Raw genomic sequence first — 19709 nt, forward strand, 5'->3', positions numbered from 1 at the left:
AAAATGAAGAAAAGAAAAAAGAAAATAAATGAAAGAAAAAAAAGAAAGAAGAAAAGGAAAAGAAAGAAAAAAATGGGCGGAGCTATTTTTTTTAATTTAAAAAACAAACAAAATGAGGAAAAGAAAAAATAAAATAAACAAAAGAAAAAAAGAAAGAAAACAAAAAGAAAAGAAAAGGAAAAGAAATAATAAAAAAAAATAAGCGGAACAAAAATAAAAAAAATGAACCTTTAAAAAAAATCCGGAAAACGTCAGCTAAAGTTCAATTGGTATAAATAAAAATCGTTATTAAATTTTAATTTATTCGAACGTATAATATCATCGATCGACATTTGCTAAAAATTGTTTTTCATTTCATCAAAATTATTTTAAAAATATTTTTTTGTTCCTGAATTAATAAAAATGTAAGTATTTGACTTCATATTTTTATTCATCTTAAAAATTTTATTTTTCTTCTTTCATTAAAGAAATTTGTCGAATCTCAAGAATCTACCTACCCCCCCCCCTCTATTTTTTTTTTTTTTTTTTCAATATTTTTCGGCGGATTATTATCAATAATGATTATTGACAATAATCAACCAGTTTATCCAAAAATTCAATATTTAACCTTTTTTTGATTGGATCCAAGTTTAGTGTTACAAATTCCAGAAAATATTTTGAGGATGGAAACTATTTATTGCTAAACGAATTATTTTGCGCTAAATAGTCTTTTTTGTTTAAAAATAACCATTGTAAGCAAAGAACAAAATCGAAGCCGGTGATTTTGTTTTATTTATCGCCATCATCTAAATTGAAAATAAAATGTCCGCTTGTCTTTTTTATAAATTCATCTTTTAATCTGATTGGACCATTTTTTTTTCTTCGAGAATGACCTGCCCTTTCTTTTTTTTTTTTTTTTGGAAGTGGGGGGATTTTTACTTTAACGAAAAAATTATTTAACAGGATTTGATTTTTTATTGTTTAATAATTTTCTCGTTTGTTTTATTTTATTTTAAATAAAGGGCAAATTTCACCCCCCACCCCATTTGAAGAAAAAAACAAATCTTGTTTAATAATATTTTCGTTTGTTTTATTTTATTTTGAATAAAGTGAAATCCCCCCTACTTCCCAAAAAAGCAAGGGCAGGTCACTCTCGAAGAAAAAAATAGACCAATCAGATTAAAGGATGATTTTATGACGAAGACAAGAAGCGGGCATTTTTATTTTCAATTTAGATGATGGCGATAAAGTAAACAAAATCACCGGCTTCGATATTTTGTTCTATGCTTACAATGGTTATTTTTTTTTAACAAAAAATATTATTTAGCCCAAAATAATTCGTTTAACAATAGTGCCGATCCTCAAAAAATTCTCTGGAATTTGTAACGCTAAACTTGGATTCAACCAATCTTTTAAGTGGTGTAATCGTAAATCGATCCCCCATTTCAGAACCATCGACTTATTTCGGCCAAATTTTGCGAATTTAACCCTTTTTATTTATTTATTTATTTAGCTTTCTTTTTTTTAAGGCTAAACTGCTTTGGGAGTCTCTCTAATCGCCCCAAAATAGAAAATTAAAGAATATACTGAAAGAGATATAGTTTTAAAAAGAGCCTTCCTCCAAATGCAAATAAATTTTATTTTTTAAATATTGAGGGGAGCTATTTCAAACCGATTAAACGTTTTAAAATGAGTAAAATCACACACAAAAAAAAAACTTTTCCCGAAGAGAAACTTTGTTGACATTTATTTGGTATACTAGCAGTATCGCCCGGCTTTGCTTGGGCCCTATGTACTGTTCATAACTTTGTGCTTTTGTATATATTAAAAAATTGTGTATATGTACGGTAATGCCTTTCTATATAATAGTCTTCCTTAACTAACATAGAGAAAGTTGGTAGAGAACGCAGACGTCATTTTTTTAAAACTTAACATTTATTGTTTTGGGCTCAAATAGAATTATAAAGTTAGATCCCTGTCCAAGTAATCTATATCTAAAATTTCAAGTGCTTAGACTCAAAATTGGCAGAGGAGTTTGGTAGAGTTCTCAAAGGTCAAATCGTTGAACTTTGACCCCTTAACAGCAAAATTTCTGGCCAGCAACTGATTAAAAGGATTTTCTAAATCTCAATACGCCTTATGCCAAATTTCGAATCTAGACCGAAAATTGACAGTTATTTAGGAAAATGTACACAGACAGACAAACATTTTCACTGTTATAGATATATAGATTTGAATTTTTGACCACTTTTTCGTACCTCTGTCGATTGTTAAACAGACCCCCCACCTTTTCGTTTTTTTTTTAATTTAACAATTTTGAAGTAAAAAAAAAAAAATCAAAACGACTCTCTCCCGCCTAAGATCAAAAAAAAATCGAGAAAAAAATTGGGGAAATATAGTTTTAAAAAGCCTCTCTCATCAAGAAAATAAATTTTAATATTTTTTAAATGTAATATAGGGAGGATGAAGTTTTTTTTAATTGATGAATAAATTTCTTGATTTACTTTTTTTTTTTTTTTTTTTATTTCTTAATGATTTAACAAAAAATTAAAAAGATAAAAGTAACAAGAAATTTTCAACACAAATCCGAATAAATAAAAAGTGAAATATTTTTTGGCGGGAGAGGAATTTTCTGCTATAAATATTTTGCTTTTTATTTATGCGTCAATTAAAATTTTTAGGTATTCAATTTTCTTGCTTTAACGATATTTTTTTGAGTATTAGAAAAATAATTAAAGAAATTCTCTGGAATTGTCCTGTAATTTTTTATTTTGTTTTGGTTTTTTAAATCGATTAATTTGCATTATTTAAAGAAAATTACCGTTATTCAAGAATCTTTTGAATCTTTTTTTATTATTTAGTTTTTGAGGGAAATATAGTTCTTTTAAAAGCCGCCATCCCTCGCTAAATTACAGGTACAGCTTAGATAAATAGGTCCCGTAGACGAGCCTCGTTCTGACATTCGGAAAATTTAGTTAACCTCACCGAAAAGCAACCCTTTTGAATGAAAATGGATATAAACAAACAAACAAACAAAAAAAGACAACAAACGAAAAATTATCACTGGATGGCCAGAAAGTGGGTGCTCATTTTACGTTAAATTTTTAAAAATTTACAAATTGAGTTGGAAAAATTCTAAACATTGTCTAAAGATTGAAAAAAGAAATGAAATTAGGAATATAGCTGTTGGTGGAGGGAGGGGAAGCTAAGGTTCACTAAAAAAAAAATGAAATATTCAGTTAAAAATGAGTCTCTATTTTTTTACTGTTTGATTAATTGCACAGAACAAGTTGTGTTTATGTTGTCATGTCCATTCAGAAATATTTAAAAGCAAAAATTAATAAACTTTGATGGAAATATTGTAAATCTAAAAAAAAAATACTTTTTAAAAAGTTGATTTTGCGCTCAAAAAAAACATGGCCAAAATAGGCCAAACTTAATTTTTGGCCAAATTTCACGCATTTAGCTTCTTTTTTTATGTTTTAAAGTAATTTTAGCATTTGGTGAGACACCACTGTGGACCCTGCACACACGCATGTTTTGCATAAAGACAATTTAATGACACTCCTTGCGTTACAATTACAGTTTCTGGTGGAGTTGTATTACCAATCACCCACATGCGTAATTTCTATACTGATAGGTTTTAAAAAATTTTATCACTGGATTATTATTGATTGAACACTAACAAACCAGATTATGAAAAAAAAAAAAAAAAAAAATCATTATTTCAACATTTGAGAAGGGTGCTCACTTTTTAGTTACAACGTTCTGGTCACCCATTTTTTTTTCTTCTATTTTATAAAGAAGTGAATTGCCATTTGTTTTATTGCTCCTTTTTTTTTTTTTTTTTTTTTTTTTTTTTAATTCTTGCTTGCTTTTAACATTGTGAACATGTGCTAATAAAGAAATTATGATTACTTCCGGAAACCCAAGATGGGAATTAATGAAGAAAGTGAATGAAACACCGGTAAACTAAAAACAAAAAAAACAAAACACAAACTCACTTTTCATCAACCAAGAACTAAGTTAAAAAAAAAAAACTCGAAACTTTATTTTCACAAAAATAAAAAATTCAAAAAAAGTTTTAAAAAAAAATGAAATAAAATAAAATAAAAATCGATCAATTTTTTTACGACGTGCCCCTGCCCCTCCCCCCAGCGTATTATAAGCACCCCAACCTCCCCAATGTTAAGAACAGCTTTCGGAATAAACACGCTCCCCAACCTTGAAAGGTGTTCTTAACATAAGGAGGTTGGAAGGGGGGGTATTCCGAAAGCCATTCTTAACATTGGGGGGGGGGTTTATAATACGCTAGGGCACGTCGTAAAAATTGACCAAAAAATCATTTTCATTCTATTTTGTTTCTCAAAGAAAAAAATATATATTTCTGACTTACAAATGCCATAGGTTCATGTTATTTTTACTTTCTATGGTTTTGATATTCCCGCGTTTGTATGGGTTACGAAATGGGTGACTGATTTACCAGAGCGTCGTAACTAAAAAGTGAGCACCCCTTTCAAATGTCGAAATAATATTTTTTTTTTTTTCATAATTTGGTTAATTAGTGTCCAATCAATAATAATCCAGTGAAAAAATTTCAAAAAACCTATCAGTATACAAATTACGCATGGGGATGATGAATTACAAAAAAATATATAGTGGCCAAAAACAATTAATGAAAAAGCGAAAAAAGGCCAAATTTGGCCTTAAAAAGGCCAGTCTGTCAAACCTTAGAAAGGCCAAATTTTCAAAGAGATAAAGCGGTTTCGATTGTCGTATTTTGTCAAATGAAAATAATTTATTTCAGCCTTAGGGTCTAACGTGTTTTATATAAAAATCAATAGTATTTATGAATTTTTGTTTGTCTTTTGTCTAATAATTTACGCCGCTAAACTACAAATTTACCTATAATTGGTTTTTAAACATTGCTAACTTAGATATATTAACTATTGCCTAAACTAATAGGTTTACTCAGAAAATTTTTTCATTTTTTTTATTTTGTACAATTTATTTTTTAAATAATTGAATTTTTCTTTGCATGAATTTGTAATTTATCTTTCAGTTTTACGAATATGAATTGTTTAAAAAATGATTTCCAAATTGACGCCAGCAACATTTCTGAAAGCATTGAACCATTTTTCACGGCCGACGAATTAAAAGAAATGTCGGAATATGAAAAGAAAACGTTGCGAAATATGCGAAGCAACTACGAAGCTCTTTTAATGATGGGTAAAAAAGATTGGAATTATTGCTTTTTTGTTCACATTTTCTTTCGTTTCAAGCAAATATTGTAAAGTCAGACATAAATAGCATTTAAACTGACAAAACTTTGCTTTCTCACTAATCATTTGTTGTGTTGGTAATAAAATAAGATAATCTGGAAGAAAGAGAGAGCCCGTTTCCTCCGTTCGACTATAGGTGGCGTTACTGTCTGTCCACCCAGTTACAGAAGCACAAAATGTATATAATGGCACCCTTGAAATAAAAATGTTTTTGTTATATTTTAATTTTAAACATGTTTTTTTTTTGTTTTTTTGCAAACATATTTAAGTTTTTGTTTTTTGGGTTTTTTTTTTTTCAAACATATTTACAGTTTTTTTTTGTTTTTGCAAACATATTTAAGTTTTATTTTTCCAAACATATTTACGTTTTGTTTCTTGTTTATTTTCAAACATTTATGTTTTTTTTCTTTTTCGTTTTTAATATTTATTTTTTTTTTATTGTTTGTTTGGGAAACATTTACGTTTCTTTGTTGTTTTTCCAAACACATTTACGTTTTCTCTTTTTTTACAAACATATTTTTTTGTTTTTGTTATTTTTTTTTTTTTCAAATATAGTTTTTTTTTATTATTATTTTGTAAACATGCGCAATCTATTACGATTTTTGCCGCCAATTAACCCTTGCCAAACCACATAATGGATGCAATTGTTGATAACATTTTAAGTGACAGGTGTTTTCTTGAGTATTCCTTAAAGGATGTTCTGTTAGAAACGTAGAAGAAAGAAAAAAAAAAACGTAAATGTTTGAAAATAAACAAGCAACAAAACGTAAATGTTTGGAAAAATAAAACTTAAATATGTTTGCAAAAACAAAAAAATAAAATAAATATGTTTGCAAAAACAAAAAAAAACGTAAATATGTTTGAAAAAAAAAAAAATAAAACTTAAATATGTTTGCAAAAAAAAACAACGAAAAAAACATGTTTAAAATTAAAATATAACAAAAACATTTATTTTTATTTCAAGGGTGCCATTATATACATTTTGTGCTTCCGTAACTGGGTGGACAGACAGTAACGCCACCTATAGGCAAACGGAGGAAACAGGCTCTCTCTTTCTTCCAGATTACCTAAAATAATGGGTGCAACTACAATATAACGGAATTCGGAAAACAAAAAATCGATTTAAAAATGATATTTATTGATTTTTCTGTTAATTTCAACTACAATCAATATCTGCTTAATTGGAATGTCGGAAATACTTCAATATTAACAAGGCTAAATACAGACCAATCAACAGGATTAAAAAGAATGAAAATAAAGGTTAGATAACCAGGTTTCGTTCCTCGCTCAACAGAGCTAAATCGACGAAAATACAATTAAAAAAAAAAAAACGTCATGAAATCTTTTAGGACATTTTTTTTTTTTTTTTTTTTTTACATGGAGGTCACCACTTATTAAGGCCCGGAGGCCACTCAGGGGTAAGGGTTATTACGTGTACAGTAATCAATGAGATAGTATTGTAGTAATCATTAGTATTGGGGGTTTTGATAGAGTGTCTTACTTAAGGGGGCGGTTTGTCAGGAATTTGTTTATGTTGGACTTGAAGACATCCAAGTTGTAGTCAGGTGAGAAACAGGCAAACGGAAGAGAGTTCCACAGTCGTGCACTTCTGAGAAAGAAGCTCTGCTCATGGATTTAGGCACAGATAAAGAGTGGGGAAAATTATTTAGGCACAGATAAAGAGTGGGGAAAGTTATTGACAGTAGTTTCAGCCAGACGGGTGTTTCTCGTGAAAGATTGGTGAGGGGGGACGAGAGATTTGAGCTCAGACGAGCACTTGCTATGGAAAAAACGATAAAACAAAGACAGACTCGTCTCTTCTGTGGCAGAGAGGCTGCATGGAAGAGAAACGAGCACCCCCCCACACACACACACTAAGCTACGAAGTTTATTTTGTACTCTGTCAAGGCAGGATAGGCTGTTTTTTGCAGCTCCTGCCCAGATGTGGCAGCAGTACTTCATCTTTGGACTTACTTGGCTTTTATACAGATAGAGAATTGCATCAGTAGTGAGATAACTTCTTGAGCGGTAGAAGGATCCCACCATTTTCCCAGCGATCTTGGCAACAGACCTGATGTACGTGTTCCATTTCAGATCAGGAGTAAAGGTCAAACCCAGAAGCTTGTCAAAGCATGAAGCCTCTCCAAGACGAGAGGCATCCATTTCAATTGATGCCAGATGGGGATCAGAGCATTGATGATGTAAAGATAAAAGCTTGGTTTTGGATGCATTAAAAGTAATCAGCCACCTCTTCCCCCACGGTACCACGCGCTCAAGATCAGAGGAGAGAGAATTAAAGAGAACTTTGTCATTTACGGCCTTTGATGTGTTGCCATATGGTTGTGTCATCAGCATAGATGTCAACGAATGATTTAAGTATGTGTTTTGGGAGATCATTGATGTAGATCAGGAAGAGAGTTGGGCCCCAGATGGACCCCTAAGGGACTCCAACATTAATACTGCAGGCCTCTGATTTCTGCCCATCAACCACTACTCTTATGAACCTATCGGAGAGAAATGATTTAATGATTGAGAAAACATTTCCAGTGATACTGTAGCTGGAAATCTTGTGAAGTAGGCCCTTATGCCATACCTTATTGAAGGCCTTTGATATGTTAAAAGCAATTGCCCTGGAAAGGAAGCCTTTGTCGAGAGATTCGCTAATCCTATGAGATATAACCATTAGCACATCTGCTGTAGATCTAGCAGAACGGAAACCATATTGCGTGTCACTAAGAAGGTTATTTCTGCTGAGGTGGTTGACTACTTCTCTATTTAATATGGATTCCAACAACTTACTCATGACACACAGGAGATTTATTGGTCTGTACTGAGTGGCAGATGACTTTTCACCTGAATTCTTAAATATAGGGTATACTGATGAGTTTTTCCAGGGTGTTGGAAAGCACTTCTCCTTAAGGCAACGCTTAAACAGTTTTGTAAGTATGGGGGCAAGTTCTGGTTGGAGCTTTTTCAGCACTATAACTGGAATGCTGTCAGAGCCAGTTGCTTTACTGAAATCAAGGTTCTTGATTATCTTGGCGATCTTACGCACAGATATTTGTATGTTGCATAGTGTCTGTTATAGGAGGAAATACAAGGAGTTGATGGCCTCCGTCACATAGGGTAGAATTAGTTGCAAAGTTCCTGGCAAATAGTCTGGCCTTGTCTGATGCTGACGAGATGACCTCAGGTCCATTGATAATGGTTGGGATAGAACGCACACTTCTGTTCAGGATCCTGTTTGCTATTTGCCAAAACTAGTGGGAACCAAGCCGGTGCTCAGCTACTTTGAATTTAACGGACTGAGCATATAGCTCTCTTGCATTTTTTATTACTCTTTTACAGTGGTTGCTGGCAGTCCTGAAAGCAGCTTTTGTTTCAGTACATCTATTACGTTGGTAGCTATGGAAAAAGTAATTTCTGTGCTCGATGGCAGCAGCACATTTTGGGGAAAACCATGGCTGGCTGTTAGGTTTTTGTTGGAATTTTTTAGATGGTATGAATCGGTCTATGCCTACAATTAACCATTCGGTCCGGTCTGATACTATAGAGGACACATCTTTTTCAAACATGGAATGCAGAGGTAGATCAGATATGAATGTACAGAAGCTATCCCAGTCAGCCATAGAGTATCGATATACAGTAAGGTGGAGAGGTACGTCTGAAGACTTATTACATTTCATTTTTATCTTAACTGCTACAATGGAGTGGTCGGAGGATCCCAGAGGAGATAGAACAGAACATGAACATAGCTCAGGGGAAGTTGTGAGGAAAAGGTCTAGAAGGCTTGCATACTGACCGGTAGTATTGGGCACACGTGTGGGTTCGTGAACAATCTGAGTGAGGTCATAGGCAATGGCAAAATCATGACAGAACTTCCCCTCATCATCGGTCTTATTTGAGTGGGTCAGCCATTCCACATTATGGACATTGAAGTCACCGCAAATGTGAATGTTAGCCGAAGGATGAGCAGACAGGATATGGTCAATTTTCTCAGATATGCTCTTAAAGATAGTAACCCCACTGTTGTAGGGGCAATAGACGGCAAATATAAATGCAGTGGTGTAAACTAGTGCAACCCGGAAGTACATATAAGGTAAATTAGGGTCTTCTCTGGAGATATCCCTACCACATGGAAAGCCATCTTTAATGTAGTCACATATTCCATGCCCATGGTGATCTTGGGGATCAAATTTAGATGTTAAGTTAGAGTATCCTTTAATTATGAACTCATCTAGGGAGATGGTCGGCCCTATGCCAGTTTCACTTAAAAAGAATAAGTCTGGTTTCATCTCCTATAATTGGGTTGGAACGTAGACCCCTGATGTTGGAGAAGGAGATTTGGTAGTAGAGGTCTACGTTGGAGGATGGGGTTCTAGGTTTATTCGTGTTTTTTTTTTGTTTTTTGAGATTTCTCATGTTGAGGTTTTGGGATTTGTGGAACAGGTCGATAGACTTGGTTAGAGCAGGACAGACAGGGAAAGTAAGAGAGAAAAAGACATTTTTTTTTTTTTTTTGTAGCACATGATAAGGTAAAGCCGTAATAATTACCCACTAGTATGGCATCGAGAGGCCCTACCAGAAACTACTGTATGGTCTAAAATCCATTTACCAAATGGCAATACAGCAGCCCCGGTACTTTACACCTGCTGATAGGACAGCCTCCTTAGTGGTTAATCCAAGGTTCGGGTCCCTTACTATCAGGTGGATAACATCAGCCCAGATGAAACGTTTACCTTCAGTGACATGACCACAAGGATAGACATAGAAACAGAAATTTTCTGACATCTCAGGCTACTGTTCACAAAGTACTACCGACCTGGAAAGCAGTTTTTTCTTCACCCTTTGTCAGAAAAATCACTCATTGGAAATGAGGACTGAAGGACAAAAAAGGAGAAGCGAGAGTTACTGGGGCTGCCGATAACACATCCACATGCATTATCTTCTCTCTATTTAAAAAAAAAAAAAAGGTGAAATGGACTTATTAATATCTACTTAGTAAAGTCTGTTGCCCCATTCCCAGCTTAGGATAGTACTTGAGGATAGTCCCCCCTCCCATGTTAATGCATGGATACTTTTGCCTTTATCTACTTCGAGCTAGAATGTTTGAGCATTCCAGCTCCACCCCATAATAAATATGCTATAATGGAACTTTTATCAAATTGGAAAGTCTGGTTATTATTACTTGTTTAAAAAAACTGGTTAAGAAGTAATACCTTTAGGGTTAGGTATTAAGTTTAGACTAGCTAGAAGTAATGCGTACTTTAGAGAAAAAAAAAAGCCGCGTGTTTTTGAGTTCAGATAATATGCAGGTATAATTTGGGAAACGTTCAATTTCATGGAAGACTTTTTTTTTCTCTCTCGTTTTAAATACAAGAAAAAAGTATTGGTTAATAATAGTATATTTGACAAAAATGATTTAGGAAAAAAAAAAAGATAAATAAAAAGAAAACAAGACAAAAATATTCAGGATTAAAGTCAAAGCTGGAATAAGGAAAAAATAAAACAAAAGTTTGCAATACACAGATGTTAGTGTTTTAAATTTTTTTCCCTCGTTTATTTTTCACTTTTTTTTTCTCCCCGCCATATTCATGACTTTTTTTTTTTTTTTTAAATCATATTTTCCTAGATTTAGCTCTGTTGAGCGAGGAACGAAACCTGGTTAGCTAACCTTTATTTTCATTTTTTTTTTTTTTTTTTTTGTTTAATCAGCATGTTAGTTGGTCTGTTTTTAGCCATTATTAAATTCTTTTAAATATTAACATATTATTAAAAAAAAAAAAAAAACACGAATTTTCGATTTTTCTCATAAAAAAACCATCGCCATATTTCTTTGGAAAGCCAAAACAAGGGAGCCAACTCAATTATGCTAAAAATAAAATAATTTTATAAAAATGGAAATAGTTACAAATTATTTATTATTTACTCTTCAGTTTTTTTTTTGTTTTTTTACCCAAATAACTTTTTTTTTCGTAAAAAATGTTTTCTTTAATAATTTTTTTTTTCTACATCATCGTTTTTCATAATTTCTGGATATATTCATTACTGTAACATTACAATTATTGAATATTAAAAATTTCGAATTTCGGTATTATAGGGTAATTGCACCTAATATAATTAACCATAAGCTTTTAAACCCAAAAATAATGAATTATACAAAAGATAGTTTTTAGAATGTCTTTAACGATTTGAAAAACTGAGGAAAATCAATTTATTCTAAATCATAAGATATAAAAATATATAAAATTTATATTAAAAATAACAAAACCAAATATTTTTAATCTAAAATTGTTTTTAAGATTTTTTTAATATTATAAAAATGGAAATAGTTACAAATTATTTACTTCCATTTGTAACTCTGCAGTTTTCTGGGGGGTTTTTTACACAAAATCTTCTTTTTTTTTTTCGCAAAAAAATGTTTTCTTTAATAATTTTTTTTTTCTACCTCATGGTTTTTCATAATTTCTGGATATATTCATTACTGTGACATGACAATTAAGTAGAGACCGTTGCTTTGCCTTGAAATTCAATATTAAAAATTCCAAATTTTGGTATTTAATGTACTATAATTTTTTAAACCCCAAAATCATGAATTATACAAAAGATTGCTTTTAGAATGTCTTTAACAACTTAAAAACTGAGGAAAACCAATTTATTCTAAATCGTAAAATATAAAAATATATAAAATTTATATAAAAAATAACAAAACCAAACATTTTTAATCTAAAATTGTTTTTAAAGATTTAAAGAAAATTTTAACATTTAAATTTTTTGTATTTAAATGAAATTTTAAATTAAATTAGCATCAAATTATTTTTCATCAAATATTATAAAATATTTTTTCATTATAAAATGTGAAAAATAGTTCAATTTTTTTAATTAACTTTTTAAGAATAAATTTTACATTTTTTAATTTAATGATTAAAAGAAATTCTTAGATCATTTAAAACAGTACATACTGTGAATGTGCAGCTATTTTTGAATTAAATTTAATTTTGATAAAAATTTATTAAAATTAAATTCAATCATCAATTTGATATAAAACTAATCACAACTTTTCATTTGATTTTCCAATATGAATTGTGTTTCAAATTACAGGTTGTTTTCCTGAAAAACCAAATTTTATGAAATCTGCGAAGGAAAAGAAAAGAATGAAGAAAAAACTTGGAAAGGAAGACGAAGAAAAAGAAGATGATGATATGGAATGGTTGCCAAGTTATAACAAGAAAAAAACATCAACTGGTAATTTTTGTTACTTCAAATTTTTCACATTAATTAAATATGAAATGGGGATCATCTGCTAATTTGAAATTTTTATGCAATTTTTTTTTCATTTGTTCGATCTATAAAAGTTTCTTCCCTTTCTGTGAAAAAAATAGAAATAAAAAAATCACCATTAATTGTGATTTTTTTTTAAAATAAACTTTTAATAAATTTTCATGTTTTGATAAAACAAAAAAAATAGTTTTAAATAATGTAGATGGCAAAGAATGCATTCAATATAATCACGTTTAAAAAAATGATAAAAGAGTAAAATTTTAGACTTAAAAAAATAAAAAAAAAAACTTTAAAAATTCTAATTTTGATTAAAAAAAAAAATAAAATAAACAAAAAATTGTTTTTATTTTTCTCTTTTTCAGAGTGCAAAACAAAAGTTTCTGTCAAAAAAATTAAAACAGAAATTCCGAAGGTAACAATTTAAAATTTAAATTCTTTCCCTTATGAATTCATTATTATTCTTTTTAATAAAATAATGACAAAAGTTGATATTCATCCTCCGTCTTTTTTGCTATGAAATTAATTTTGTAAAGAACCATAAATCAATGGATTTTTTAATTTTTAGAATTTAACAATTTTTATTTTTTTATAAGTTTTAGTTTTGATTGAATTCAATCATTTTTTAAAAAATGATTTTATAATTTATTTCTGACAAAATTTTATCTTTGAAGACAAAAATTAAAGACGCCTCTAGAGTGTTGCTGAAAGCATTCTTTCCAGGAATTATCTCGAAACACTTTTTTCGTCTTCAAAAAATAATTGTTTTTTATCGTTACTTGTAAGAAATTCAGTCGTTAATATTTTTCTTATTCTTTATTTAAATTTTTTAATTTGTATCCAGTTTCCAAAACGGATGTTGGTTAAATCGATTCCGTTTGCGACAAGAATTTTACGTGAAAAGCCGACAACGTGCATGCAATTAGAAATTTTGCCCGAGGATTCTTTCATATGTAAGTGTATACATTTTTTAAAGAATATTGGCTTTGACGTTGAATTTCATTTACATAACAGGAAAAGTTTGTCCTTAAAATTTTTTCATATTCTCAAATTTTTAAACTTTGGAAGTTTTCTAAAACAGACTTTTCTGGAATAGACATTTTTTGTTCTGGTGTTTCAGTGTGTTGTCGTGTCTGTATGTAAAAACAATTTGAATTAAATGTGAAATTTCAAATTTCTTGTGAGAATGATTATAAGAAAGTAGAGACACATCTAGAATTAAGATCAGAGAGGGAAAAACAGGGCAGTAAGGCAAATATATATATATATATATATATATATATATGTACTTGCAATAACCCTTATCCCTGAGTGGCTTCAGGGCCTTGATAAGTGGTGATCACTGTGTAAAAATATATATATATATATATATATATATATTGGCTATCCTCTGGCCCTCCTCCCTCTAATTGTATGCCTTCGCAAGTAGCAGTAGCTCTATATTTATATATTTCATATTTTCAGATTGTGAAAAAGAATACGTACATAATTGCCCCATCCACGGTCTGCTGGTTATCATTCCAGACACGGAGGTGAGTGGTTTCTGTCTTGATGTTCCATTCCAATATGACCCCCCCCCTTCTTCGTTTGTGTTCCCTTCATTTGAAATCCCGACAATATTACAAGAATTTGTGTTTCATTTATCAGGTAAAACAACACACATCAAAATATGCCAAGAAGACGGCTCCCAATTGTGTTGTTATTAAAAAATCAAGTATACCAAATGCTGGCCTCGGAGTATTTGCCACAGAGCCGATACCTGATCGAGCCAGATTTGGACCTTACAAAGGGGAGATAATCCGAAATGAAGAAAAAGCTCAATTGTCAGGATACAGTTGGCAAGTAAGTGAAACTTTTTGTGTTTTATGTTTCATCCGAATCATTTCAAGTTAAAAAATAATCTTTGTTGATTAAAAATGATTGCAAATATTTAATAATTGTGTACCACAAATATAATACGAAAACTGAAGTATTTAAAAAAAAAAATTTATATTCTATTGTAATTCTAACTGAAATAAGCCCCCCCCCCTCCATTATTTTTGTTTTGTTTTTAGATTTACAGTGATGCTGGTAAAGCAAGCCATTTTATTGATGCTCAAAACCCAAAGATTTCAAATTGGATGCGATTTGTAAATTGTGCAAGAAATGAAAATGAACAAAATCTCTTTGCTTTCCAATTTCTCGATGAAGTTTACTACAAGACCTTAAGACGTGTGTCAAAAAGCGAGGAATTACTGGTTTGGTATGGTGATGACTATGCCAGACATATGGGTATCTCTACTTCATCAAAGAGACAGGACAAAAATAAAGATACTCGAACCACAATTCCAGGTATTTTCCACAAAAATGTCTTGATATTTTTAATAGAATTTTATTATTGAGATTTTTTTTTATTTCAATTTTCATCCATTAAAAAAAATAAACTTCAAAATCAAATGTTGATATTTTAGGGAAAAAGCTAAAGTTGAATACAAAAGATTGACTTTAAATGATAGTCTAAGAAATTATTGAAAAGACGTACGTGTGTGCAGTCCCAACATCAAGTAGAAATGAAAAATTACGTTTTTAATAATGAAAAAAATAATTAAGATTTAAAGTAAAAAAAATACCATTAATGAGTTTGATATTAAATACATTAATAAATTAATGTATTTAATATCAAAGTCTTTAAATATTATTCAACAATAATCATATTTTATTGTTTAACACAAAATGATTTTTAATTAGTTTAAACAAGAGAGAAATCAAATATTTAAAATATTGATCCAATCAAATATGCATAAAAGTCTAATTATAAAATGTTTGCATTTTCGTTAAAACAAAATTAAAAACTTAATTATTTGTGAAATTGATGATTGCAAGATAAATATTTTTGTTTTTCACAGATGCAAATTTCGAGACATTAACCGAAAAACAAAACATTAACGATTGCAATGTAAATTACAGCAAGAAGCCATTTCAGTGTGAAGTTTGTTTGAAGAGATTTTCACTGAAAGGCAACCTAAACAGACACATACGTATTCACAGTGGAGAGAAACCATTTCATTGTGATGTTTGTTCACAAAAGTTTTCACAGAAAAGCAGCCTACAAAAACACATGCTTATTCACAGTGGAGAGAAACCATTTCATTGTGATGTTTGTTCACAAAAGTTTTCACAGAAACCACACCTTCAACAACACATGCGTATTCACAGTGGAGAGAAACCTTTTCAGTGTGATGTTTGTTCAAAAAAATTTTCACAGAAAAGCAGCCTACAGAAACACATGCGTATTCACAGTGGAGAGAAACCGTTTCATTGTGATGTTTGTTCACAAAAGTGTTCACAGAAACCACACCTTCAACAACACATGCGTATTCACAGTGGAGAGAAACCTTTTCAGTGTGATGTTTGTTCAAAAAAATTTTCACAGAAAAGCAGCCTACAGAAACACATGCGTATTCACAGTGGAGAGAAACCGTTTCATTGTGATGTTTGTTCACAAAAATTTTCACAGAACCCACACCTTCAACGACATATCCGTATTCACAGTGGAGAGAAACCTTTTCATTGTGATGTTTGTTCACAAAAGTTTTCACAGAAACCACACCTTCAACAACACATGCGTATTCACAGTGGAGAGAAACCGTTTCATTGTGATGTTTGTTCACAAAAGTTTTCACAGAAATCACACCTTCAACAACACATGCTTATTCACAGTGGAGAGAAACCTATTCAGTGTGATGTTTGTTCACAAAAATTTTCACAGAAAAGCAGCCTACAAAAACATATGCGTATTCACAGTGGAGAGAAACCGTTTCATTGTGATGTTTGTTCACAAAAATTTTCACAGAAACCACACCTTCAACAACACATGCGTATTCACAGTGGAGAGAAACCGTTTCAGTGTGATGCTTGTTCAAAAAAATGTTCACAGAAAAGCAGCCTACAGAAACACATGCGTATTCACAGTGGAGAGAAACCGTTTCATTGTGATGTTTGTTCACAAAAATTTTCACAGAACCCACACCTTCAACGACATATCCGTATTCACAGTGGAGAGAAACCGTTTCATTGTGATGTTTGTTCACAAAAATTTTCAAAGAAAAGCAGCCTACAAAAACACATGCGTATTCACAGTGGAGAGAAACCGTTTCATTGTGATGTTTGTTCACAAAAATTTTCACAGAAACCACACCTTCAACAACACATGCGTATTCACAGTGGAGAGAAACCTTTTCATTGTGATGTTTGTTCAAAAAAATTTTCACAGAAAAGCAGCCTACAAAAACACATGCGTATTCACAGTGGAGAGAAACCGTTTCATTGTGATGTTTGTTCACAAAAGTTTTCACAGAACCCACACCTTCAACAACACATGCGTATTCACAGTGGAGAGAAACCGTTTCAGTGTGATGCTTGTTCAAAAAAATTTTCACAGAAAAGCAGCCTACAGAAACACATGCGTATTCACAGTGGAGAGAAACCGTTTCATTGTGATGCTTGTTCAAAAAAATTTTCACAGAAAAGCAGCCTACAGAAACACATGCGTATTCACAGTGGAGAGAAACTGTTTCATTGTGATGTTTGTCCACAAAAATTCTTGTGGAAAGACCATCTTCAACAACACATGCGTATTCACAGTGGAGAGAAACTGTTTCATTGTGATGTTTGTTCACAAAAGTTTTCACAGAAAAGCAGCCTACAAAAACACATGCTTATTCACAGTGGAGAGAAACCATTTCATTGTGATGTTTGTTCACAAAAGTTTTCACAGAAACCACACCTTCAACAACACATGCGTATTCACAGTGGAGAGAAACCTTTTCAGTGTGATGTTTGTTCAAAAAAATTTTCACAGAAAAGCAGCCTACAGAAACACATGCGTATTCACAGTGGAGAGAAACCGTTTCATTGTGATGTTTGTTCACAAAAGTGTTCACAGAAACCACACCTTCAACAACACATGCGTATTCACAGTGGAGAGAAACCTTTTCAGTGTGATGTTTGTTCAAAAAAATTTTCACAGAAAAGCAGCCTACAGAAACACATGCGTATTCACAGTGGAGAGAAACCGTTTCATTGTGATGTTTGTTCACAAAAATTTTCACAGAACCCACACCTTCAACGACATATCCGTATTCACAGTGGAGAGAAACCTTTTCATTGTGATGTTTGTTCACAAAAGTTTTCACAGAAACCACACCTTCAACAACACATGCGTATTCACAGTGGAGAGAAACCGTTTCATTGTGATGTTTGTTCACAAAAGTTTTCACAGAAATCACACCTTCAACAACACATGCTTATTCACAGTGGAGAGAAACCTTTTCAGTGTGATGTTTGTTCACAAAAATTTTCACAGAAAAGCAGCCTACAAAAACACATGCGTATTCACAGTGGAGAGAAACCGTTTCATTGTGATGTTTGTTCACAAAAATTTTCACAGAAACCACACCTTCAACAACACATGCGTATTCACAGTGGAGAGAAACCTTTTCATTGTGATGTTTGTTCACAAAAGTTTTCACAGAAAAGCAGCCTACAAAAACACATGCGTATTCACAGTGGAGAGAAACCGTTTCATTGTGATGTTTGTTCACAAAAGTTTTCACAGAACCCACACCTTCAACAACACATGCGTATTCACAGTGGAGAGAAACCGTTTCAGTGTGATGCTTGTTCAAAAAAATGTTCACAGAAAAGCAGCCTACAGAAACACATGCGTATTCACAGTGGAGAGAAACCGTTTCATTGTGATGTTTGTTCACAAAAATTTTCACAGAACCCACACCTTCAACGACATATCCGTATTCACAGTGGAGAGAAACCTTTTCATTGTGATGTTTGTTCACAAAAATTTTCACAGAAAAGCAGCCTACAAAAACACATGCGTATTCACAGTGGAGAGAAACCGTTTCATTGTGATGTTTGTTCACAAAAATTTTCACAGAACCCACACCTTCAACAACACATGCGTATTCACAGTGGAGAGAAACCGTTTCAGTGTGATGCTTGTTCAAAAAAATTTTCACAGAAAAGCAGCCTACAGAAACACATGCGTATTCACAGTGGAGAGAAACCGTTTCATTGTGATGCTTGTTCAAAAAAATTTTCACAGAAAAGCAGCCTACAGAAACACATGCGTATTCACAGTGGAGAGAAACTGTTTCATTGTGATGTTTGTCCACAAAAATTCTTGTGGAAAGACCATCTTCAACAACACATGCGTATTCACAGTGGAGAGAAACTGTTTCATTGTGATGTTTGTTCACAAAAATTATCACAGAAACCACACCTTCAACAACACATGCATATTCACAGTGGAGAGAATCCATTTCATTGTGATGTTTGTTCACAAAAATTTTCACAGAAAAGCAGCCTACAAAAACACATGCTTATTCACAGTGGAGAGAAACCGTTTGATTGTGATGTTTGCTCAAAAAGAATTTCACAGAAAAGCAACCTGAAGAGACACCTTGTTATTCGCAGATAAATGGTTTTGGTGCATGGACCTAAACAAAAATGTAGACAACACAGATTATACATATAAACAAGAACACATTTTAATGTGAGGTATATATTAAGGAAATATATTTTTATAAATGCATAACGATAAAACATACAAATTTTTACCTTTTTTTTATTTTATTTAATTAAATTTAATTTAAAAAATTTTAATACAATTTTGTTTGTTTTTTTTTTTTTTCAAATTTGAAAATATTTTATTTCAATCAATGAAATCTTTGCTTTATTCAATGTAATGTTTATATTAAGGAAATATATTTTAATCCATGAAATTTTTGCTTTTTTCCTTTTCTCATATTCTAAACATGTAATAATTTCTTTATAAATTGTTACATGTTTAAAATATGAGAATAGGAAAAAAAGCAAAAATTTCATTGATTAAAATATAAAATATTTTAACTTTTATTTATCAATATTTTTATCCATATTTGTTTTTTATCAATGAAAAATCAAAGTAAATTTTGCGTCCTTTGAATGAAAAAATCAACCTCACATTTTATTGTGAATGTATAGAAAAAAAAACTAAAATAAATTTTGAATGTCTATTCAATAAAAAGAAATTTCAAACACATTTGAACTTAAAAACATATTTTCATTTTAATTCTGAAATTTTCATCCCATTTTATTTTTACTTTGTTTCAAAGAGAATTTATTTTCTTATGT

At 31.3% G+C, this 19709-nt stretch overlaps 3 protein-coding genes across 3 annotated transcripts; all 3 read left to right on the plus strand.

The window, feature by feature from the left end:
- Nucleotides 1–293: 293 nt before the first annotated feature.
- Nucleotides 294–12568, plus strand: LOC145257985 (uncharacterized). The gene is made up of 3 exons (XM_080115710.1): nucleotides 294–404; nucleotides 5042–5208; nucleotides 12363–12568. Exons 2-3 carry the CDS (start codon nucleotides 5052–5054, stop codon nucleotides 12566–12568), a joined length of 363 nt encoding a protein of 120 aa, XP_079971836.1. The 5' UTR covers nucleotides 294–404; nucleotides 5042–5051.
- A 1537-nt stretch (nucleotides 12569–14105) lies between these two features.
- Nucleotides 14106–16598, plus strand: LOC145257986 (uncharacterized). Its single transcript, XM_080115711.1, has 4 exons — nucleotides 14106–14381; nucleotides 14594–14870; nucleotides 15425–16396; nucleotides 16540–16598. The coding sequence occupies exons 1-4, from the start codon at nucleotides 14106–14108 to the stop codon at nucleotides 16596–16598; spliced, it is 1584 nt and encodes a 527-aa protein (XP_079971837.1).
- A 36-nt stretch (nucleotides 16599–16634) lies between these two features.
- On the plus strand, nucleotides 16635–19182 carry LOC145258000 (uncharacterized). The gene has a single exon (XM_080115728.1). The coding sequence runs from the start codon at nucleotides 16645–16647 to the stop codon at nucleotides 19012–19014; it is 2370 nt and encodes a 789-aa protein (XP_079971854.1). The 5' UTR covers nucleotides 16635–16644; the 3' UTR covers nucleotides 19015–19182.
- The last annotated feature ends 527 nt before the right edge of the window (nucleotides 19183–19709 follow it).

This window comes from Euprymna scolopes, chromosome 33, assembly GCF_053919585.1.
Source record: "Euprymna scolopes isolate OS-2025 chromosome 33, ASM5391958v1, whole genome shotgun sequence".
In the NCBI taxonomy this organism is placed as follows: Eukaryota; Metazoa; Mollusca; class Cephalopoda; order Sepiida; family Sepiolidae; genus Euprymna; species Euprymna scolopes.